At 39.7% G+C, this 26103-nt stretch overlaps 1 protein-coding gene across 2 annotated transcripts in view; it reads left to right on the forward strand.

Annotated features, from left to right (window-relative positions):
- The window catches only part of LOC114455066 (interferon alpha/beta receptor 1a-like), a 48946-nt gene that overhangs the window by 13402 nt on the left and 9441 nt on the right, over window positions 1-26103 (forward strand). For both annotated transcript variants that reach the window (XR_003672650.1, XM_028436074.1), the window contains exons 3-4: window positions 5189-5376; window positions 14756-14916. Coding sequence is in view for 1 of the 2 variants with exons in the window: in XM_028436074.1 (XP_028291875.1) it covers window positions 5189-5376; window positions 14756-14916 (349 nt within the window). In the remaining variant the exon portion in view is untranslated. The remainder of the gene's footprint in view (window positions 1-5188; window positions 5377-14755; window positions 14917-26103) is intronic.

Below are 26103 nucleotides of genomic sequence, written 5' to 3' on the forward strand. Positions count from 1 at the left end.
TCTTCTCAAAACCTGCTGATGGTCCCCCGCACCCGCTTTAAAACACGAGGTGATCACTCTTTTAAGGCGGTAGCTCCTCGTCTCTGGAATGCTCTTCCACACACTCTGCGGATGCTGGACTCTGTGGATATTTTTAAAAGTCATCTAAAGACTCACTTTTTTATGGAGGCTTTCTTGACACACTCCTGTTTGTGAATGGACTCTTTTATACATTGTAGCATCATTGTAGTGGACTTTTATATACATTGTGCCCTTTTTAAACTGTAAATTGTGAAGCACTTTGTGACCCTGGTCTGAAAAAAGCGCTATATAAATAAACTTTACTTACTTACTTACTTACAGTAAAAAGGAAGAATGTGCCGAGCATCGATAAAGCGTACACACTCATCAGAATCAGGATGGAGGGACCGGAACTGATGGAATATGATGCCAGGCCAGATGTTCAGCTGTGGTTCTCTCAGGGCAGGGGTCTGCAACCTGTGGCTCTGGGGCCTAATGTGGCCCTTTGACTCTTTTGCAATTGCTCCATATAACTTTAAATAAAACTGTTGAAATAAAGTTAGTTTTTACAGAGGCTATTAATGATTAATAACAAATAAAATCAAAATATAACAATTTGTTTCCTTAAAATATATCACGTTGTGCAATAACTTTGCATCTATAGACCATCAACTTTCCTTGCACCTGTGGCTAACCTTAAGTTTTAAATAGCTAAACCAACAAAAACACTATCGTGGAAGAAAATAGAGATTTTAATTGTTTGGGGACAGATTCATTTAACCGCCAATGTGCCGGTTAAATATGCATGCTTTATGTGTGGCAAGAAATGAGCAATTAAGCATGTGTTGACCACTTGATCAAATTCAAGTTACTTTTTGTAGCCTTTCAAATACATTTACTAAAAAAAATATTTTTTATATAACATTGAGTTCATGTAAACTGAGATGTGTAAGAATTTGAAGATGCAAGATACTGTTTTATTTATTGATGTTTATTTATTAGATTTGATTTTAAACTGTTTTTAAGTTTCCATTTACATGATCAATATAAATCAAATTAAATCAAACATTATTCTATATAATTTTAACTGTATAGAATTTAATACACTGTATTGTCTTTATTGAGAAGGTATTTTTTGGCTCCAGGAGGACTTTAATCCAGGTGAGATGAGGTTAAATTGTTCCTTGTCGAATAACGGTTGCAGACCCCTGACCAGGGGAAGAGGGTTAGGAGACCCCACTATAACAGCTGGACCCTCTGAATTTAATTCCATGGGGTGAAGCAATGCAGATGCTATGTTGGTTATGCTACTGTTAAGTTAATTCAAGTACAGCCTTTCTGCAAAAAAAAACGAAAAACAAAATACATGTAACCTGTTGTTATGCTTCGCTGTTATTTAAAAAAAAAATTGTTACGTCTTCTTTTAAAATTATATAAAAGAAATTACCTGTTATTTCAGCCACTGCTTGTTGCAGGAAGACTTAATATTGTCAATAAAACCTGAACACATTTAGCAAATATCTCAAGTCATTGTCAATCTTTACTTCATACAAAACTATGATTCACCAGTTAAGTCAACTATTCATCATCATGCATGACTATGCTGTACACCCCCCCCCCCCCCCCCCCTTCCGTTCAAAAAAAGGGTGCGACCAAATTCTGTGCTTGGTCGCACCAGTGCCACCAAGTTAGTGTAGAGCCCTGGCAGGATCAAAAAATAAGACTCCATAGTGACACGACGGCTTTTAGGGAGGACACATGAATTCTTCATAGCAGGGCAGCTAACATTGTGACAAGGTTATTTATTTACTCGCAGTTCATGTGAATGTTTGCTGCAAGTGGATTATGGATACCACCAAAGCCAAGGTCAACGTGTTTTGGCCTATAACTCCCACACCATATATCGCACATTCAAAAACTTCATATCCACAGATTCCCTGAATAGGACTGAATCGGCTGAGCTGGGCCATGCCCATTTCTGCCAATAATTGTGGTGCAAAATTGCAGAAACTGGAAAAATTTACTTTTTCAAACTCCTCCTTGAGGTTTTGTCCAATCAGCATGAAACTTGGCATGTAGAGTATTCAGTTAGACTTAATCTAGAGTTGGGTAAAGAATGTTGTTCAGTCAAAACATGCACAAATTATTAACGAATAAAGTTTTTTTGCTCGCTCTAAAAATGCGAACTGTTGCATATCCCTGCCAAAAGAAAAACAACACCAAAACTGAGATCCTTGGTTGGCATGTGACTGTGATGGCATGAGTCAAATTTTGATAATGTTGGCCACTTCAGGGCAATGCAAATATGGGAAATGTATATCTCTTAAATGGCAAAACCAATTTTTCCAATTTGGTGGGAACTAACCTTGGGTCGCTCCTGGCCATATCCCAAAGTTAATCGCAATTGGTCAAAGTGGGCGTGGCTTATTACAATATAAACAACAAACATTTTTTTCAAACATTTATTTCAGCTAAAGTATTATGTTGAGGGCTGTAAAATTTGCAGGGCATCGATAGAAGACCCCACAAACCACCCAGACCAAAAAGTACTATAATAGGTGCAAACGCATTTTGGCCTGTAACTTTCACATTTTAAATCACATCTTCATAATCTTTATATCCAAGTGTTCCCTAAATGGTGTTGCATCGTCTGACATAGGCCACACCCACGGCATATTTCTCTTTGTAAGTCACTATGCATCAAATACCTCCTTTTTTGAACTCCTAGTGTTTAAGCTCTATCTGCACCAAACTTTGCACATACAACCTCCAGACTGTCCTCATATCCACAGATTCCCAGAATTGCACTGAATCACCTGGGCTGGGCCACGCCCATTACTATTACAACACTGCAAATGGCACGTTGGCCAGTGTCCTGACTCTCGCCCCAAGCTCGTCATCCTTCATGACGTACTTCCATGGGTTCCGCAAAACCTGGGGGTCGAGTTGCGGGGAAAGGCTTGGCCCCCTTTCATAACTTTGTAGAGGGACAAGGCAAGGCAAATTTATTTATATAGCACTTTTCATACACAAGGCAACTCAATGTGCTTTACATGATAAAACATTCAACAGCTTAAAATCAACAAGAACATTTAAAATCATCAGAAAAATCAATTCAAATCATCATTAAACACATTACATCAACAACATGACCAAAAATCTCCCTTTCAATCATATGCAGTAGAGAAAAAAAGTGCCTTTAACTTTGACTTAAAAATGTTCACAATGGATGCTGACTTCAGCTCTGCTGGCAGTTTGTTCCACTTCTTTGCAGGATAGCAACTAAATGCAGCATCATCATGTTTGCTGTATACTCTGGGCTCCACTATCTGACCTGTGTCCATAGACATGTTAGCTTTTGAACTTCCATACAAGTGTTAAATCTTACCAGAAGCAAATGGGCGGCCCTTTGTGGTTTGATGACTGTAAGCCATGTGTTTTTTACTTGGTATTTTCCTTTTATGAAGTCATTAGCGTTAGCTCTTTGCTCAGTCTTGTGTTTCTGTGTGCTAGCTTAGCGTGTTTTATTCAAGTTTCCAGTACATAATCATTGCTGGCAGGTATAGCTCTGTCACTGTGTTTGCGGGAACTTTGGGTGGATCTGGTGGAGGAACTTGGACTTGTTCACTTTGTAGGGTGGTTTCCTGGTCTGGTAGCGATCCATGATGTGTCGCTGTATTGCAGTTCAGGTCATTTGTGACAAGTAGCGCTGTCTCTTTCTGTGAGGGGCAGGAGGACCGGCGGCATCAAACATATTTTCTATTGCTTTTTATTACATCTCTATATATCATTATTGTTTTATCTCCCAGGCCTATGTTGAAGGCATTCTTCTACTTGTCTCCTTCCCTTATGCGGATTACTTGCTTTGCTTTGCATAGGTCCAACTTAGAAAAAACATGGCATGCCCCAGGGACTCAAAGAAACACTCAATGAGGGGTAAAGGTTACTTGTTCTTAACAGTTACCTCATTAAGGCCTCTGTAGTCTTTGCAGGGACAGAGTGTCTTATCTTTCTTGGATACAAAAATGAAGCCAGCACCAAGCCGGGAGGAGGACGGACGGATGGTTTGATCAATCAGAATTTTTGTCGGCGCACGCATTCTATTCTTTGCAAAACATTTTATGGTTTTTAAGTACCATTTAATCTACCGTTATCAAGTAGTAATCGTATTGAAAAAACTTAAACGAAACCCAAGCGGTGGAATACTGCTTGGTGATGTTGCTATTCCTTTGCCGATGTCACGGGTGTCACGGCAAATTTGCGGTTGATCTCATTTGGAGACATGATTTATTGCTCTGGTTGAATGATGGAGTCCAGGTGAGGCATTGATGATTTTATAAAAAAGGTTTATTATAAAACTAAATAAAAAAGAGTATAAAGATGGACAAAATTAGTGACCGCCCCGGGCGGACGTCCGATGACAGAGTGGCCCACAGTTCTAACTCATCACGTCCTTCCCCCCACATCTGTGGGGGGGAGGAGGGACAGGTTGGTAGAAATGTGTGATGTGTGTGAACCTGTTAGTTAGTCTTGTATTCATTTCCGGCCGGGGAAGACCCCCTTTTTGACCATCCTGCTTGTACATTTTTATTTAGTTTAGAATAAAATAATTTTTTATTAATTCATCACCTCGTCAGTCTGATCTTCATCATTTATCAACGCAGAGTGTGTTTGCCCAGTCAAAGACGAGTTAACCGTAAATTTTACCGTAACATTAGGTATTCCGTGAAAGGAAAACCAAAAAAGTGTTATCAGTAATAATGTGGACTTTTTTAAAATAGTTTTTATTTTGTTAAATTACTTTTAATACTATGTTTAGATCTGTTCTGAATGAGTGTCTGCTTATGCTTAAATGACAGCTGAGGCTTGTTTAAGACTTTGTTTTCAGTCTCAGTCAGATTTTGCTGTGCTGAGCCACAAATCCACACACTCAGACCTGATGTGAGATCTGATCGTAGCGTACGCTCACGTAAATGAGGGCCTATGTGCAAAAACGGGAGTTAATGTTGGATACTTTCATATAAAGGACATATACTAATTGTAATGCATGTAATGTTTAACAAAGATCACAATGGACTTCATCATGGGCACTTGGAGAGTTTTACGTCACCTTTATAGTGTGCTCTAAATATATTAGTATCTTGATTCACTTGATTTTTCTTTTTTCTGATTTTTGTTGAACTTCAAGGAAATTCAAGCTCCAGTCAAAGAAGAGTCCAAACTGGTACACAGTATGTGAGGATACGTCAAAAAGGTCATGTGACCTTACGTCATGTGATTTCCACTATTTTGGATGCTACATGCTTCGAGTACGAGCCAATGTAAATGGGCATCATTCTAAGTGGGCAGTCAAAGAATTTTGCCCTGATCCAGATGGTAAGGTAACAATTCATTGAAATTAAATAGTTATGTTGTTTTTTACAAAGTCTTGATTCATGCTTGTTCCTGGATTTGCCATGGCACGCCACATCTGATTATTGTTTTGGTAAATGGTCATCAGGCCTCCCATCATAATTTTAAGTGGTTGAGGTTGTGGATTTGCAGAGCTCTGCCCCTGTCCAAGCAGTCAACCTCATAATCCACGTCACTCACTAGTTACTGATTTGGCACGATGAGGTAAATTTCAATGTGTTCAAATGGCCACCAGGTTAACCAGCTGATATTCAGATGATACAGATGATCCTCTTTATTAGTCAACTCCGTCTCCGGGACCACCTGCCGCATGATGTAGCCATTATGCAACTGCGAGACGGCTAAGGATGGGAATTGATTGTTCCCAGTGTTTCATTTCAGTAAACAACTTTGCATATGCCTCAGCTCTTTGTAATTTAATCAGCTTTGAGCTATTTACATAGACTGTTCAAACTACTAATGATTAGTCAGATATATGCATCGGTTCTTGGGTAACAGTCTCTTGAAATCCGAAAAATACTTTTAGGACATATATTTATTGGCCTATAACTGCATGTGGGAATGTAAAAAATAATCAGATCTCTGTTTTAATTTATAGTATAAAGGTTACTCTTTCATGATATATAAATCTATTTTTCTTTATGCGACTTCTCTTTTTTTGGGACCCCAATTTTGGGTTACTTCACCACTCGCAAATATTGAAAATCCTTTACATGTAGCCATTGTACCTTGTTTCTGTGTCTTACAATCAATTGTTGTTCATTAGTTTTTTTACTAGTAGCGTGAAACATATAACCATTGCCTCAGAAAAACATTTAGTTTTGAAAACATAATATCTTTTATGAACAAATTTCTCTTGTTCTACATTTTGTCTTTTTTGGGCTGTTTTTCCTTCAAAATACATTATTATATACCCATTGTCATTATCATAACAGTAATTAAATGCTGCATCAGAAACCAGTTCAATGAAATATGCATAAATATACTGGTCATATACAAAGCAAACACAATTTAAGAAATTTCAACAACAAAAACGTATGTATGAAATTTTGATTTCTAAAATATACTATTGGTTTTGTGGAAATGTAATTTCTGCTGTATCTCTGATTAATCCTAGTTTAACTTTGAATCAATTGTTTTACCAAAAACATTATTTTCCCAAATTTCACAATTAAATAAATTTTCAATTTATTTTGAGTCACGAGTCACTGCATTGTGAGCAGTTCATACAGGTTTTTAGGCTTTATTCACATAGGGGTCTATTTTCCCATCTGGACTTAAGCGCTTTTTTACGCGCCTGCAGTTATGCGCTTCTCTCCTATACATATTCTCCGGTCTAGGCTGCTGACACGCCCACCGTGTGTAAAGTAGACCAAAAGTGCGTATGTGTGAATGAAGGCAAGGAGGTGGTGATGTCATTTATTTTGGGCTGTCAAGAAATCACGGAACCTGAAGTTTTCCCAACCCTTGTAAATGTCATTGAAATCCGTGAAAATGATTGAGTACACTTTTAATTTGAAATGCCTTCATTTATAAACAATGTAAAAAGTTGATTTGATCAGATCATTGATCAGATTATTGCAGTGTGACTGAGTCACAATCTTTCCTTGATGATCATCACCTTCATCATCATCATCATCATCATCGCTGTAAAGCGTGACCGAGTTAGATGCGCTGGAGATATGAGGAAATAACCCGGCCGCAGAGCATCCTGTTTTAATACAGAGGAATGTTTGCAGTGAAACAGAACTATTAACTTCCATAATACGCAGTTTTAAATATAAATTGTTTAAAGCGACCTGAGCTGAGCCTCATTAAAATATGTGTGGAATCAGTTTCTGGTCCATCCTCATCGCATATGACAGCTTGTTTCACTCTGTAGTGGATCAAACTGTGACTATACGTTGGACATAGTATGAAAATAGTTTAATCACTGTGGTCAACTTATTCCAGGGTTAGAAGCGCGTAAGAGGAAAAGGACTTACACACACCGGAGAATGCGTGTAAAGCCAGATTTGAATGGGAACACCCACATTTCAGGGCTGCTCCACCCACTGTGCGTAACTGGGATGAAGGCAAATCACTGTTCAGTCTAAAACATACTTCTATCCTGCCAATGTAGGGGATGGGCGTGTCATTAGCAGCAAACACTGTAAGCATCTTGTTGTCTAACAGTTGCCCACACAGTAATCAGACTGTGTGGGGAAAGTGGTTTTGGTGCCAGTTTTCATTTACTATGCTGGATTGTGCCCCTGAATACTTTGACTGGCTTATATTTCTATTGCGGCTGATTGGGTGCTGGCTTTTTTTTTGGTGGTTGGTGCTGGGCTTGGCTGCTTGCTTTTGGGACCCTTGGCTTTGGACTACTGCTGGTTTCATCTCAGTCGTCCCTTCCCGTTTCCTGACAACAGTACCTGTGCTCGACAACCATGACAGTCGTGACCTTCTTGCCCAACTGTGAAACAGTGTGTACATCTTTTTCCTGTCTCCTCTTCTCTGCACTTCATACAGCCTTTTTCTCTCTTTTTTTGGTGTCATGGTGCGGGGATTGGTTTTCATTGCAGCCATAAACATTTGTTTTGTTTCTTTATGTAGTTCTTCCACAATCTGCTGTGTATCTGTCTTAGTCTCTTTACCTTGCTGATGGTAAAGCTCAGTGGGGCTGTCTACTCTGTAGTGTCCCTTTAATATCATCAGCAGTTTAGTGAGTGTTAACCCACGTTTTATATCCAACATGTTTCTTAGGGGCATTCCTGGATGAATAGCCCTGATTACTGCATTAACTATTTCAGTCTCTAAGTGTCCTTTCTCATACCCATTCTCAATCTGACAATCTCTTGCAGAATTCTTACTGGCTCTGTTTGGGTTTTTTTTTTTACGTTTGTCTGCACATGCTGTCAAAGGTCAACACTACAAGAAGTGCAATCTTTTCAAGACAGTGCATGTTATATGTCCTGAGCTTGTCATTTTCGAAGAGGTCTTGGAGATGAGTGATTCCACTTTCTTCCCATGTCTTCAGATAGAGCAGTGTTTTTCTATTTCTAAAGTCAGGGTTGTGCCAGATTGGAGACAACATGCTAGTTTTTAATTGAACTTTTGTAATGTCCAGGGCTTTCCACCATGCTGTCAGGGTGCAGGCAATCAGTGGGTTTTTAAAGCAGTTGCGACGTTTGAGGGTCGTAGTGATAAAAGGGAGATCAGAGAGTTTAATATGTTTGCAGTCTAACTGTTCTATTTCCAGCCAGGTGTTTTAGTACTCTCTGTTTGGGTTTTGGGTGGAGGATCTGTAATCTTTACTGGAGTGACATGTGGGGAGGTATCCTAAAGGCTCAAACATACTCAGCAAAGCGGAGTCCGTGAGTAGTCTGCGTGGACTCCGCCAGGCCAATTAAATGCTAAACTCAGATATTACGGCCGCGCTGTCTGCTCTGCGTAGTTGGTGTCACACAAAACATTGCAATGCAGAGCCACCAGGAACAAAGTGTGCCCGTGCTCCCTCACCCTGGTGAGGGTGGGGGTATCAGGGCCAGTGGGGGTAAGCCATAGAGCAGCACACACAGCCAAACGTGCTAATGCGTGTACCTCTAGGGGAGCCCCCAAGCTGTGGAAGGAGAAAAACAGATCCAACCCGGCCAGTGCGTAACGGGCCCATATCTGTTCCACGACCTCCGGGTGAAGCATCCATTCCCCATAACACGGTGTCCCCCTGGACAACAGGTCTGCTGGAATGTGCGTTGCTCTCAGCAAGAGGAGGCGATCGCAACTCCACAGTACCAGCCTGCAAGTCAGCAGGTGCAGCTGACGGGAGCGCAACCCGCCCTGACGGTTGACATACGCTACCATGATCGTATTGTCCATCCTCACGAGAACATGGTGGCTCGTGAGGAATGGAAGGAAATGCCTTTATCACTACGACCCTCAAATGTCACAATTGTTTTAAAAACCCACTGATTGCCTCCACCCTGACTGCATGTGGAAAGCTTTGGACATTAAGAATATTCAATTAAAAACTAGCATGTTGTCTCCAATCTGGCACAACCCCGTCTTTAGAATAAAAAAACACTGCTCTATCTGAAGACATGGGAGGAAAGTGGAATCAATCTAATCCAAACATTCAATATGAATAAAAGTATTTTTTTTACAGTACTTTCAAGAACAGAACAGAAACAATCAAGAAAAACACTTCTGTAGATCCAATTACCTTACAACCTCCAGAACTAGCTATATATATATGAAGAAAATCTCAACAAAATAAAAAAAAAAAAAACTCAAAAATATACAGAGCACTTTCGAACACTAACTCTAATCACTTACCAATCGCTAAATGGGAAGCTGAACTTTCAATCACCACAAACACCGATTTCTGGACAGAAATTTCTTGTAATACTTTTAAGATGACAAAAAACACAAACCTACAGCTAATTCAATACAAAGTCTTCCACAGATCTCACATTACCCAACAGAAAATGTATAAAATGGGCTTCTCCCCAACAGACATCTGCTCTCAGTGCACCCAGGGAACTATTGATTCTTATTTACATGCCTCATGGCGCTGTGGCTTTCGTCTGGGGGGCGGGCGAGGCTGCGTCGGGTGGGTTAGCTTGGGGGTGGGCCCGTCGGGGGGCCTGGGGTGGTGGGGTTTGTGGCTCCTGGCCGGGGGGTCTGGGGTGGGGGTGCCTCTGGGGGTGGCTACTGCTCGGGGGCGGCGCCTACATCCTGAGTCGCTGGGTGGCGGGGTGCTGCCGTGGGTCGCTCTTGTAGTGGGTTTAACTTTAGACACGTTGATCCCAAATACCTGTTTCAGGTATTACCACTCACTCCTTCCCTCTGCTCACAGCCACCACCATTATAGTTAAGCCTCACGCCTACAACTTCACATCTCACTCTCCCTTTACAGTAATCAACTCCTCCCCACCCTTCCATTTCTCTACCTTGAAGCGCTCCTCTCTGCTGTCTTCCCCCTCCACCCCTCCCCCCACCCCCTCACCTAGGTGTGACACTGCCCTCTCTTTTTATATTCTCCCTTTAATAAAGTGTTTCTTACCCTTCCTTAGGGAGGGCTGGTGATGGTCACAATTATGCAATAAAATAATGCAATTTATTTAATGCTAGATGGCGCAGACGGGCATGCGGCACTGCAGGCCCCATAGCTCACCCTTCCATTCCCCCCGAAGTCACACACGTGAGCCCATGCGGTCCCCCAAGTTTATAGCTATGGGGAGCTATTGCAAAAGAGTCAAAGAGCCACATGAGGCTCCAGAGCTGCAGTTTGCAGACTCCTGCTCTAGCACAAAATATAGGTCTGCTGAATGTAGGCTTGTATTAAATGACTAAAGATATAATTTATTGGGTTGTCCAAATATTAAGGTAAAATGTTAAATATCTAAGAATTGTAGTTCAATTATGCATGCACATACTCACACGTTTGCAAGCTCCGTCTTATTTTAATGTCAGGCTCACCCGTGGCTGTAACAATATTTTTGCAGACATATCTTACCCAAACTAATAACCTTAACTCATTCAGTGCCAGCCATTTTCAGAATTTCTACCCCCCTCAGTGCCAGCCGTTTCAGAGCATTTTGACAAATTTTTAAAGACCCACAGAATATTTTGTATTATAACAAGCTGAAATCTGACACCAAATTCTGAAAGACTGTCTCTACTTTTATCAGAATTTTTTTTTGTTTGTAGCTTGTTTCGTTCTTCCGTAATCAGCAGTTGAATAGAGCAAGTTTTACACAAATCACCAGTTTATTGAAAACTACAACACCTGAACATTGGTTTCCTTCTAAAAAAAATAAATAAAACAACACTGAGACAAAGCTTTTGATGGCAAAATTATTATTGTTTGCGATCTGGCTCACAGTTTAATGTTTTGCTTACTGTATTTTGTATACAGTAAGCAAAACTGTTTTGTTTTTCTTCTTCTGTGTTCTGTTCTTTCAGAAAAGTGTTCCTTGTGGAGTGATTGTCTGTCTGTCTGTATATCATTTGTAAAGTGTACATCTGTAAATGTTTTTAAAAAAGTAAATAAATTGAAAAAAAAAAAATTACACCTTTGGCCCGGTTAGTTCATGGTTTTATCTCACGATCGCAACATTATCAATAAGCCTTTTCACACTCTTGCTCCGGTTCAATTCTTCCGCATTAGGTCAAAGGTCAAGACACGCCATGGCTGACGGTGCAGGAAGCTGAAAGCTGAAAATTCCAGTTTTACGGACGTTTCAACAGTGACCCAGGTTATAGTCAAATTTTGTAAACATGAATCGGCTGATCAGTGTTGTTTCACTTAATCAGAAGCAGAAAATACTTTATTAAACACCGAGGGGTTTTTATAAAGTTTAATATAAGTATAGTATCAACGGCATAGCCGTGTATTAAAAAAACAACACTAATAATGATAATTATACACACGCATGGAAAAGGAGCAAGACTACACAAAGATAATGTGCAAATGAAATGACCTGTCCATCTTGTGCACTTCCTTCAAATGTGTAAATTTAAACAATATAATAGCTTCATAAAAAATAATCATATGAACCGGGTTATTGAATGGTGTACCTCATAAATGTACCTTTTCAAAGTGAGAACTCATACTGTAATACCTGCCTGGTCCACATCCCTGGTGTCATATAAGTTTATATACATGTACAGTACATGTCTGTGATATGTATCAGTTGTTAGTCATGAACATATCAAGATTAGACCAAGTCAAGAAATAGGCAATCTTCTGTTCTTCTTCGTGTATTTTTTATTTTTTATTTTTTTTGCGACTCCTCGTCTATTACAAATAAAAGCGCAAATACTCATTGAAACTTGTTTGTTGAAAGCCGGTTTATGTGAGTGACTGCAGTCTGAGTGTTGCACTTGCAATATACTGAATAACAGATAGATTATGCCTATCTTTATCATACAGTTACATTTACAGCCCTCTTGACCTATGACCACTGCCGGTTGCGCATGCGCACTTTTAGAGTGTGAAAAGGCTTATAATCCACTCAGATCCACACATGCTCTGTGTCAGCATGTGGTGCTGTGAGCTGTTGGATAATTCACAATTTCACTTCATAACTTCATAATCTCCCTCCTTAGCTAATGGTAGCATCAGTGGCTAATCTGTCATCCAAAGGTATGCTGCTGCCACCTTTAGGGCACCAGTTGGTCACTACTTCAACAGAGAAGTTTTCTATTTACTGTAGAACTCCGTCACAGTGTATCCTAGCAACTTCTGTGAAAAAACGCAATTGACGAGTTTAGGTCGCGTGACAAAGACTAAACCTTACCGTAAAACCTAACCCTTACCCTAAAAATTGTTGCAATATTGGGTTATAACCTAATCCTAACCCTAAAACGCTACGTACATGTACTTCGGTAACTGTACCAAGAGCACCGGGTGTTGTTCGTACGGCAACCGTACAAATAGACACTTTCAACAAAGTTTGCACTGCATCTGGACGCTGTCTCTGTACATGAAAAATGGGCCACGGGCACTTACACTTGTCCTCCGTCTGTTCTTCCTCCTTTTCAATGTTGAAAGTGTTGTCTTCTGTCTCCATTTTGGCTTCGTTGTCTCCAAATCTTCCGTCCTACTCTGCTGTTTAGATATGCTACCTCCAGAAACTTGTACCTGCTGCTGCATTAGATTGTCTTTTCGTTATGTCATAGATTATATGGCGCGGTCGCGATTGGATGGCCTGTATGATGGCCGGGAGCTGCCAAACAAATGTACTTTTCTGAAAAGATTTCAATATTAATTCAAATTGTTGGTGTACTAAGCAGAAACTTTGATTTTAAAAGTAGCAAAGTAGATTACATGGTGTAAATTGTACTCAAGTACGAGTAAAATTACACACTTGAAAAAACTACTCATAAATTACAAGTACCTCAAAAATCTACTTAATTACAGTAACGTGAGTATTTGTAATTCATTACTTCCACCCCTGCTGGTAATTAACACTGCCTATCATGTTAGCGCCATTTGCCTCTTTGTAAAACCTGCTATTGCTAACTCTGAAATTAATGCCTTCTCATGCATTTCATTTAGATGACCATGACAAGGAGGAACAGAGTCTGACTGGCTCAGAAGTTGGCAGATCTCACTCGAGTTCACGTAGTCTGCCTCTAGATTCTCCTTTTATCGAAGCAGAATGGCAGGCCAGGATAGACGGATGTAACCGCGCAGTGAGTCACTGACACTGTTTGCGTGCTAATTGAACCTTTTTTCCAAATGAAAATCAATAAAGAACTTAATCATTAAGCAGAATCGAAAATAGAATTGTAATTGTAAAAATCTTATTAATTACCGAGGGAGGGCGTACATAAATGGGTGGTCGACGGGTCCAACAGTGAAACTCCAGGACCAACTGTCCAGGAAACTCCTCCGAGCGGCCACGAGGGCTGCCGCCTGCATGGTAGTTAGAGTAGGATGTAATATAGACTGTGGGTTTTCAGGGTACAGAAACGATCTTTGAAAAAGTTATTGATAATGAATTACAGTAGTGACGATTATTTACAAATAAATATTCATTAAGTCTTCCCAAAAACATTTATTCCTAGAATAGTTGTGGTATAGTCAGCATAGCCTGTTGAACATGACACATAATTTTCAGGGCATCATTCTACGGACAGTGATATTATTGATTTTATTGTTAAAATTTCAATTCAGTGTAGCATTTTGGAGAGGGCCCCTGCTCACTCCGCTCTTGATCCACCGCTCATTGACATTGATGTATTTTTTTAGCACAGTAGACGGACGCTAATGAAGAACAAAGCTCTTCATGGAAACTGGAATCTGTGAATATCTTTCTAACTTGGCTTTACTCAGTTGCTCATCCTGGTACCAAATGGTCCACAGACCGTTAATGGTCAGTCCAGGGCACAGTAGTTTTACTTGCAAGATGGCTGAATGAGCTCTAACCAAGGACCACTGCTGGCTCCCTTTCCGCTTCTCCCATCAGGTGGTTTTATTTAGTTCCAGCCCCCAAATAATGAGGGAGTTTGTTCCAGCTGAATGAAGTGCTATCTAATGCTAAATGCAAAGGTAACCCCCTCTGCTTTTGTGAGAACAGGCCTTCAATTAATAAAAAATCGGCCTCAAGGTGTGCCATGCCACCCAATATATTTCATAAGTAGATTTGTGTTATTGTGTTATTCATGCACGGTATAATCTCCCTGATTTCTGATGAAAATGGGGTTATTTGTTTGCTACAAAGAATTGGCAATCACTGGAGTAATCACTTTACCTACATTGTATGGTATAAATACACGTGTGGTCGTGGGCTGTGGGAGTTTCTGATTTTTATGGTCCTTAACATTTTTTTTTTAATCTTCCTCTTCTTCTTAGCGGCAGTTGGTCCTCCATCTGCTTTGGACTTTTTCTCTGCTGGAAGTGACCTGGATGTTTTCATCTCTGACCCTGTGACAACAACCAACCGCTCCATAAAGGACCATATCCCAAACATGTATTATCAAATTCTTTATTGGGAATGCTGTCATTACACACAGGTAAAAGAGTGTGATAAAACAAAATCAATGTAACATAATTTTATTGCCTAATTAGATTGTTCTTTGGTTTGATAATTGGTTATAATAGTTTAATAATTTATTGTTGCCAAAGGGTAAATCAGTGAAGTGTAAAGGACTATCAAAATGGATGTAATTGAAAAAGCCCTAGCAGTTACAGTATATACCAATAATATTGGAGGTCATTTTCACTAACAATATTCATGTAACAAAATTAGCATAACTGGGAACAAATAAGGCCCACGGTCATAAAGATTTTGTGTGCGTAAAAAAAATCGGTGAGTGAAAAAGTTATTTGTATTTGTAAAAGACATTCTGTGTCTGCAAAATACCTTTTGTGTGTGTGAAAAATATTTCATAACACTCGTTTCGATGGTGAGACATCTCACTCATATTACTCAGAGAACCGGGGTTATATAAATAACTTATAGTTACCCAGTGGGGGCTTATGTATCCCCTCCACTCAGGTGCTCCAGATGCCAGATGTATGGCCATGTGGCAGCAGTGTGTAGAGGCAAACAGAGATGTCCTATTTGCAGTGAGGAACACGTGTTGGAGGAATGCGGTGAAGACATGCAGCCCAAATGCAACAACTGTCGAGGAGAGCACTGAGTTATGGAGAAAATGTGAGATAAGGAAGAAATCAGAGGAAGTACAGAAAGTTAAAAGGTTTAATGATATTAGCTATGCGCGCACGGTGGATTAGTGGTTAGCACGTCCGCCTCACAGCAAGAAGGTCCTGGGTTCAAGCCCTGGGGTGGACTTGGGTCCTTTCTGTGTGGAGTTTGCATGTTCTCCCCGTGCTGCGTGGGTTTCCTCCGGGTACTCTGGCTTCCTCCCACAATCCAAAAACATGACTGTAAGGTTGATTGGAGTCTCTAAATTGCCCATAGGAGTGAATGAGAGAGTGAATGGTTGTCTGTGTCTGTGTTGCCCTGTGATGGACCTATGAGAGCCGGAAATTGGCACCGGCAGACCCCCGCGACCCTGTTAAACGGGAATAAGCGGGTATGAAAATGGATGGATATTAGCTATAGTGAAGCAGTGAAACTGAAAATCAGAGAAAGGGGGATATCAGTGGAACAATCCCAAGGATATGTTAATTATATTTATTGCGTATGTAATCAATTAAACAGATCAGGTCCAACAGAAAAGATTAAATTAATTGTAAAAGGGGCCGAATAATTCTATGAAGGAGCTGTCATGGGAGGAAGTGCAAAGCATGTTGGAGAAGCATGTCTGCATAGGACTTCCAGGAGTTATTTTTTCAATGTTCAGGATGTCAACAGCCATAAAAATACAAAATAAGAAAAAGAAACTCCCCCTTCCTCTTTCATTGTCTGATAAAAGATGGTGGAGTGACTGCAGTAAAATCCCCAACACAAGTGAACAGGTGAGTTAATGGTTAATAAAATCTCTTAACAATGGATGTTGAAGTGATGTTTAATTGTTAATTACAGTAGAGAGTTTAAGCAGCTGCATGCTAAAGGGTCGATGGTCTCCGACGGCAGATTTTCCAGTCACTGTTTATCACTGTTGAACAATTCAATAGTGGCATCTGCTGGATATCTAAAATCTTATATTGTTTAAAACACACACTGTGTTTCTTAGCATTGTGTTTTCCACTGAGCTTGTTTGATAACACGGTAAACAGGTAAATATGACTATAGATTCAACATAATTATATGTTGTGTGTATTTTGTGCTTAAAACAATACAAAACCTCACTGAGCGATCAATTGTCGCCCAGGGAAGCTCTAGTGCTCTAGTGGTTGAGTGCCCGCCAGTCTGTTACGTCTATGCCACACAGTCTATGCCAGTGTCATAATGCCTTTCTATGAAATAATTGCGTTACATGTGTAGCTTCAAATTTGGAAATAATTGAATAATAATGGAATTGTGTTTTAGGTATGGATATAAGCCAGAGTAAATGTAAGGTAATTTTTACCAATATTCTGGGCGACTTGGCAGGTACAGCTCCTCCATGGTTTTGGTGTCCACGTTTTTCAGCTAGCACATCTCACATCCGTTTTGGTGACACACTTGTATCTGCAATATAATATATACACAATGTAGTCTATCCTGTCTCTAGTCTTTATACAATATAACAGTATTACATATACTGTACTTTAACACTAGTATATGTCACAATGATACAAATATAGTTTATTTATACAGTAATCCACAAGCACAGGCTTCAAACTCTGTCTCTCACCCATAAAACAACATTGCTGTCACTTGACACAAAGTGTCCCATAGGGCACTTCTAACTAGTGTGGATAACACCATAGCCATCCTCAAGATGCCTACGTAATAACCAAAAACAATAATAAAATAAAGTCTTCATATTCACAGCTGTATACATTGCATTTCTCCTGTTTCCAGTTCTCAGGTGCATAAATACAGTAAGTTCAGTCTTTAATGGCGCAATTTTTGTCGAGCATGATGGATAACCGTGTTTTATAATAATGCTATTAAATCAATATTGTGCCATAGTATAGCCCACAAAAGAAGTAAAATCATCTGATGCTGCATTACAAATAGTTCAACAGCCTAATTTATTTCATATTAATTTTCAGTTCATCATATATTATCCAAACATCTTTTTAGCACTGAAATTAGCCTTGAATTTAGTTATTACCTCTTCTTTGATAGACAATATAAGATTTTAGATATCCAGCAGATGCCACTATTGAATTGTTCAACAGTGATAAACAGTGAATGGAGAATCTGCCAACGAAAACCGTTGATCAATCAGCTTGCAGCTTCTTAAACTGTCTACCGTAATTAACAATTAAACTTTACTTCTGCGCCCCTTGTTAAAAGATTTTATTAACTCACCTGTTCACTTGTGTTGGGGATTATCCTGCAGTTATCATGCAATGAAAGAGGAAGAGGGCGTTTCCATCTGGAAGTCTTTTGATGGTTGTAGAACCTAAATGTCTTTAACAAATACAAATAATTTTTTCCCACAGAGTTTTATGACCCTAATTTGATCCCATACATCTCCTAGGAGCGTAATTACAGCCATATACATTGCATGTCTCCTGTTTCCAGTTCCCAGGTGCCTAAGTACAGTTAGTTCAGTCTTTAATGGCGCAATTTTTGCCGAGCATGATGGATAACCGTGTTTTAAGCACTAAAAAAACATCTGGCTTAATGCAAATCGATGCGCCGCAGAAAATGGCCTTGATTTATAGAGTGCTTTAGAACCACCAAGGTAGTCCCAAATCACTTCACTATCAGCTCATTCATCCATTCACAAACGAATGGGACATGTCGACCGATAGACAGGTATAGCCATGGGATCAAACACCCTCTCAACCCTCTGAGCCACAGTCACTCCATATGAGCGCACGATGATTTAAGACTAAATCTTGTGCATGCGTAGTTGAAATGTCAGATTGGTCTATTGCCCCCCGAGTATTCTATAATAAACGTCTTTTTGAACCTACTGCTTATTGGTGTTCTCTATCCTGTATCATTTTTTAATAGATAAGTCTTTATTGTAATTGCATAATCATGCTAAGTGCGACATACAATGAAATTGGACCACAGTCCCCCTTGATGCAAATCACATTTAATTCACACACAATATATAAATAAATAAATAGGATAAAAAAGTGCAAAGATCATCATCGATCATTTACCAGAATAAAAATGTTGTGAATAATAAATAATAAAAGCAGTTCAGTATGGGTCTGTCAGGAGTAAGCAGTTTTTATTCAGAAGTGATATTGGACCAACTACCAAGTCATTCCCTGTGCTGTTTTAAAACTGTACTTGGCAAATACAACTTTTCTGATTCTGATTCAGATATTGCACTGTTATAAACACTGTCTCCCAGTCTGTTTGTGCTTGATTTACCTGTCAGTTTTGGAGCAGAAATAGAATTAGCCATATTTTTAAGCTCTGATGTAAACAAATGCCCAAATAAAAATGTTTAGAATAAACCATTATTACCCACCCATCTGGGTATTCTCATATTTCAGGGATTACATTTTAAACTGGAATCATTTTTAAAGATGTAGGCTTCTGTATATAGAAATGCTATTTTGTTGGAGGCTTGGAAGCTTACTGGTTTTGTGTTTTTACTTTAGGTATACTGTATGTTCAGACATTATAAATGTATTTTGGAATATATTTTATTCTGTATTTTCTGCTAATTCGTATGTAGTTTTTTAATAACCCCTTTCCTCCTGTTCCTTTTCTAATAGCAATTTCTCAAAAAACAATTTTTACAGTTCAACAATATTGTTTTCCATATTATTTAGATTGTTACGCACCCATCTAGGAAGTGGGTAACATAACAATATTAAGGAAAAAAGTTCGAATGAACTACGGCCGGGCTTGCGGAACGTCTCCGCGCCGAATAGCGCGTGCCATGTTCCTGAGAATTCAGTCAAATGACTCGGTTCCACCAAGTAAAGAAATAGCTCCCTGTGGCACAAACGGGGAAATGGGCCCCATTCATATATTGGTATGTGTCAATGATTCGGTACCACTGACTGTCGCAATATTTTACTCACAAATAAATGAGAAAATTACTTTAATGGAAATTGGCAAAAAAAAAAAAGGCCCCCTATTGGCCCCCAATAGGCCCCCCTATTGTGCGTGGCATAATCAATTACCTTTGAAACGATATATCACACGACTATGTTCCTATAAATTTGGAAATTAACGGAAATGGGGGGTGGGCGCCCGGGCCCCATTTAAAAAAAAAAAAAAAAGGGCACAAAGCGTCTCATCATTTTCATTCATAGAATATTCATAACAAACTGCATTTCGATCTAACAAGAACAAAGGGAGGGAGGAATAGTCATCTATCTATTAAAGAAAGGAATGTCTGTGTGTGTGTGGATGAGTGTGGAGCAAATATCTCCCCGACGCGGTGTGAGTTCGACCTGAAACTTAGTCGATGGCTTCCAAATACCCCTAGTGTGTGCATCTGTTATTTTGGAGTAATTTGGTGAAGCAAAACGGTCAAAACATTAATTTTATAATTACGGCTCCCTCGGTAAGAGCGTGGTATTGAGCGCGCTATACTTCCGGTTCCGGGTTCATGACGTCAACGTGTCGCAGTTTGTTTGGGTTAATAAAAAAAAAGGTCAATATTAAAAACATTTTTGTACCACTAAAAGTCATTTAAGTTAATATTTCATGGTTATTTAATATTATTATTATTATTAAATCTCCGGTCACGGACTTCACTTCCTCCTTCGTCGGTGGCTGGTGGCTGTGCTGATGGTCATTAGTCGACCATATCACAAACTATCTGGTTATTCAGACAGAGGAATGTAATGTTTTTGTGGATCCAAACACGGCTCTACTTTGATTATTGTTTGTTCTGCGCAAGGGTAAGTGTTCTTATATTATTCTATGCGCTAAGAAAGATGCTAGCAGCTACAATGTAAACACACACACACGCACACGGCTGATGTCCGCATCCTCACCACTGCTTTCCTCTAAGTCCCGTGTATTCTTTATCCCTGTTGTGCCATGTCATTTCTTCCTTGGTTTTTATTTTCTCCTTTCCCTACGTGAGACCAGTCTGAGTCTGTTATCGCTTCCTTGTCCTCTGAGTCTTCCTCCTGTGACATGAACACTTCCCGCGCCGCCTTGGGACGGACTTGGTTCGCCGTCTCAGCTGCTGGCTGCCCTTTTATAGGTGGAGGGCCAATTAGTGCAGTTTGTCTCCTCCAATCATGCTGCACCACCTAGAAAACAAAACATACACTCACAACTCACAGCACAGAATTTGATTAAGGGCCCGAGGGGCCCACCCCCCTTTTTGCGGCAATTTCCATTAAAGTTGTTTAGAGTCAAATATTGCGACAGTTGTGTAAGTAGGCTAATGTAGAGGCTGAGCTGACAGCAGCAAAAGAGCAGAGCGGAGCTCACAGAGGAATTTATTTACTAAATTTATTTACTAAACATGAACTTTTTCTTCTGAGAAATGATACGATACCTCAACATCAAACTCTATCATTTACCATCTGACTCTGGCTCTGAGGTAATCATCTACTGCTTTTTTATTGGCTGGCTCAACTGGAAAGCTAAGTAGCAAGCTAGCTAGCTACAAGTAGTAAGCTAACTAGCAGAAGAATGGCTCTTTCCACAACAGAATACAGCAGTCTTCTCCAAAAGATTACTGAACTGGAGACTACAGTGCGAGGAATACAAGTAAACATTGAGGTTAATGGACACTGTGGATATGATAATGATACGACTGTGCCGCTGTTTCAAAACAGCGGAGTGGATAAAGCTAACTCGCTACCAGCCCGTGCTAACAAAGCTATCAGGCCTAGGGAGGATCCTGTTCCCGTTGATAAGCCAACAGGTGCGAGTCCTCTTTGGAATACCCTGGGAGCTAAGCCTAAGAAAAAGTCATATCCACTTCAAAGGCTAACGGGCCAAGCAAAGCGCCCTGATATCAATAATGAGATGGACTGGCCTGCACTGGCTTTGCAGACTGCAGCCTCAACATCGACTCCCTTGTCTGCCCAGGCACAAAAGTGGACATCTGCTAAAGGCAGGAGTATCACCAAGTCACAAACCCAGTTTCATGTAGAACTGGGTAATCGATTCGCCCCACTGCTGAATGACCAAGGATCTGGCTCTAATGAGGTCAACACACAACCTTCTGGAACTGCGAAGACTGAAAGTGCTTCAGGAAAACAAAAGCGACATGGTAGGCCAAAGCAACAACCTCACACACTGATAGTGGGAGACGTTTCTGTTAAAGATGCTCAGAAGATGTTTAGCAGCAACGTGAAAGTGATCTGCTTACCTAATGACACAGTATCAGACCAGGCTGACAAAATCTTGCATATTGTTGCAGATTACCCACATTTGAAAAATGTTGTGATTCATTTTGGGTTAAATGATTTAGCCAAGGAGGAGTCTGAGGTGTTAAAGCAGGATTTCACCCATCTGCTAAAAACTGTGAGCTGTTTACTGCCTAAAGTGTTCATCAGTGGCCCGATACCTCCAGTCCGCAAAGGAGATCTGAAATTCTCAAGGATTTACTCTTTGAATAAATTTCTGTCTTCGGCTTGTGCTGCCCTTTCACTAAATTTTATAGAAAATTTTCCTATTTTTTGGGAACGTCATCATCTTTTTAGAGCAGATGGACTGTGTCTAAACAAGGCTGGAGTAAAACTCTTCACATCCAACTTGTTTTACTTCATCAGTCACACTGCTATCAGTTCTGATAAAGACAGAGGACAACATGTACCATCGGAGAACAAAACAACAAGGAAAGAACATGGAGTCGATGAGCTTCCAGCAAGAAATAAAAATCGCCAAAATGAAGAGGTCAACCCAACCCCCACATCTCAGGACCCACCTGCTTCACCCCAAAATTCACCTACTTCCACCTCATCCAGCTTCTCTCCTACCCCTGCCTTCTTGGATTTAACTGCCCAGATGAACGAGCTGGTTCTGGCTGGCACAAGACTGACACCCCACCCTTTACCCCACCATGGTCCCATCTTATCTCCTCTAAAGAATCAATCTGCACCACCCATCCCTCCTCGACGATACCAGGCTCAGGATCACTCTTCTCCTCAGGCCAGCTGTGTTCATCTTAGAGCGACACAGGTCTGATGTGTGCTGGGTCCGGACTGCAATAGCTCTATTTTTAGGAACAACCAGAAAAAGTCAGGGCCCTATGGAGTTAATGCAGCTTCTTTAATTCCTGTGGTGACAGGTAACACAGGTAAAATTGTGAAATTAAAGAAAAGCAAAAAGCTTTATAGAGATAAAAATTTGACTCCTATAACATGTCATCCAAAAAGTCCACCAGTGTCTCCAGTAAAGTCTTTAAAATTAGCTCTTCTTAATGTTAGATCTCTTGTTAACAAGTCACTAATAATTAATGATTTTATTTTGACACATCACTTGGACTTTTTATTTCTTAATGAAACATGGTTGAATGATGGTATCAGTAATACTATTCTCAATGAAAGTTCACCACAAGACTTTATTTATTTAAATAAGTGTCGTACTTGCAGGAAAGGTGGTGGAGTTGCTGCCATTTTTAAATCAATATTTCAGTGCAAAGAAATAATATTTGGGGATTTTATCTCCTTTGAATATATGTCATTCTTACTGAAGGGTGATTCAAGAGTTCTGTTTTTAGTCGTTTATAGACCCCCAAAATATTCTGGAGAATTCATGGATGAGTTTGCTGAACTGCTGTCAGTTGTATGCACTGAATACAACTTTTTAATAATAACAGGTGACTTAAATATTCATGTAGACAATAACATGGACAATACTGCCAAAGAACTGTATGCTTTAATGGATACTTTTGGTCTTACACAACATGTGACTGGTCCGACACACACTCAAGGTCACACTTTGGATCTGGTTATCTCTAAAGGTGTTGATATCTCTGCTGTTGATGTAAGAGACTTAGCTCTATCTGATCATTTTTGTGTCTTTTTTGACCTAGAGACTGTAACATCTGTTCCCCCTAGTTATGTGTGTTTAAAGAAAAGGTACATAAATGAGAACACAAGTGCACAGTTTATGGAAGCCATAGCAATGACACCAACATTGAGTGCTGAGACAGTTGATGATCTTCTGGATGAGTATAATAGAAACGTCTGTAATGTCATAGATGTGGTGGCTCCAATAAAAACTAAGAGAAAACCAAACACACAGAAAACACCTTGGAGGAGGACTGAGATAATGCAGAATTTGAAATCTGACTGTAGAAGAGCTGAGCGTAAATAGAGATCAACAAAACTCCAAATTCATCTAGAACTGTACAAAATAAGTCTGCGAAAATTCAATGATGGCTTGTTCAAAGCAAGGCAGCAATACTTTTCTGAAATTATTGCCAAAAACGTCAACAACTCTCGCACGTTGTTTTCTGTAATTGAAAAGCTCACAACCCCCCCAGATCAGATAGCCCCTGAATTACTGTCAGCTGGAAAATGCAATGAATTTGCTGTATATTTCAATGAAAAAATACAATCAATAAGGTCAAACATCAGAACAAACCAGCAAAATCACAAAAAGCTTGAACAGCTTCAACCACTGAGGGATGAGTCAACTACAATGTCAGAGTTTATTACAGTGAACCCAAAAACAATAGAGGAGACTGTTCAGCAGCTGAATCCATCAACGTGTTGCCTTGACACAATACCCTCAAACTTCTTTAAAACTGTTGTAAAGTCAATTGTCACTGATTTGTGTCAGATAATTAACTGCTCATTCCAATCAGGCACCGTACCAAAATCCCTGAAAGTAGCTGCTGTGAAACCGCTGTTAAAAAAGAGAACACTGGATGCCTCTATACTGGCTAACTATAGACCAATCAGCAACCTTCCATTTATGGCCAAGATCATTGAGAAGGTGGTCTTCAACCAACTGAGTCAATTCTTAACATTCAACAAAATATTTGATAAATTTCAGTCAGGTTTTCTTTCTCATCACAGCACTGAAACTGCTCTTATCAAAGTGATCAATGACATAAGGTTGAACACTGATTCAGGAAAAGTATCTGTTCTCATTCTGTTGGATCTAAGTGCTGCATTTGACACTGTAGATCATACAATTTTGTTGCACAGATTGCAAACATGGGTTGGACTAAATGGAAAAGTAATGCAATGGTTTAAGTCATACTTGGAGGAGCGAAGCTATTTTGTAAGCATTGGAAACTTTGAATCTGACAGATTACCAATGTCCTGTGGGGTTCCTCAGGGATCTGTTCTTGGACCCCTTCTGTTTAGCCTTTACATGCTTCCTTTAGGACAAATTTTACAGAACTGTAAGGTTGATTATCAGAGCTATGCAGATGACACACAACTATATCTATCACTGAACCCAGATGACCATGGTCCCATTGAGGTGTTGTGTGAGTGTTTAGAAAAAATAAACTGCTGGATGAGTGAAAACTTCCTTCAACTAAACCATGACAAGACGGAGGTGATTGTCTTTGGTAACAAGGAAAAGAGGACTGCTGTCAGCAATTATCTTGAGTCTCGATCTTTAAAAGCTAAAGACCAAGTCAAAAACCTTGGTGTTCTGATTGACTCAGATCTTACATTCAGCAGTCAGATCAAATCTATCACAAAAACAGCCTTCTACCACCTAAAGAACATCTCCAGAGTGAAAGGTTTAATGACTCAGAAATATCACGAGAAACTGGTCCATGCTTTTATATCCAGCAGACTGGACTATTGTAATGGTCTTCTGACAGGAATCCCCCAAAAGAGCATCAAACAGCTACAGCTGGTTCAGAACGCTGCAGCTCGGGTCTTAACCAGAACAAAGAGGTCAGAGCACATTACTCCAGTTTTAAAGTCTTTACACTGGCTCCCAGTCAGCCTCAGAATAGACTTTAAAGTTCTGCTGCTGGTGTATAAATCTGTGAATGGGTTTGGTCCAGAATACATCAGTGACATGTTAGTCAGGTATGAACCCAGCAGGTCTCTCAGATCTATGGACACAGATCAGATAGTGGAGCCCAGAGTTCACAGTAAACATGGTGATGCTGCTTTTAGTTGTTATGCTGCAAAGAAGTGGAACAAACTGCCAGCGGAGATGAAGTCAGCATCCAATGTGAACATTTTTAAATCAAAGTTAAAGGCACTTTTTTTCTCTACTGCATATGATTGAGAGAGAGATTTTTTGTCATGTTGTTGATGTAATGATGATTTTACTGATGATTTTAATTGATTTTACTGATTTTACTGATGATTTTAAATGTTCTTATTGATTTTAAACAATTGAATGTTTTATCATGTAAAGCACATTGAGTTGCCTTGAGTATGAAATGCGCTATATAAATAAATTTGCCTTGCCTTGCCTTGCCTTACCGAATCATTGACACATACTAATATATTAATGGTGCCCATTACTCTGTGTGTGCCAAGGGGCCCCCAATTTCAAATGACTACTCCTCGATTAATGCTACTTAAGAACATGAAAAATGCATTATACAGGATTGATACATAGAGATTTTCTAAACATGTAAATTAGAGCCCAGAAAAAGCTGTAAAAGAAAAGCTACAAAAAAGGAGAGAAGTCCAGTTCACCATTTAGATCTGGAAATTGTGTTGATTTTAATGTATACAGTATACCATGATTAGACTCTTTGTAATGTCCAGCCATAGGTATTGTGGGTTTTCTGTTTTAATGGCATATTTAAGTTGAG

The sequence above is a fragment of the Gouania willdenowi genome, chromosome 21 (genome assembly GCF_900634775.1).
Source record: "Gouania willdenowi chromosome 21, fGouWil2.1, whole genome shotgun sequence".
Lineage (NCBI taxonomy): Eukaryota > Metazoa > Chordata > Actinopteri > Blenniiformes > Gobiesocidae > Gouania > Gouania willdenowi.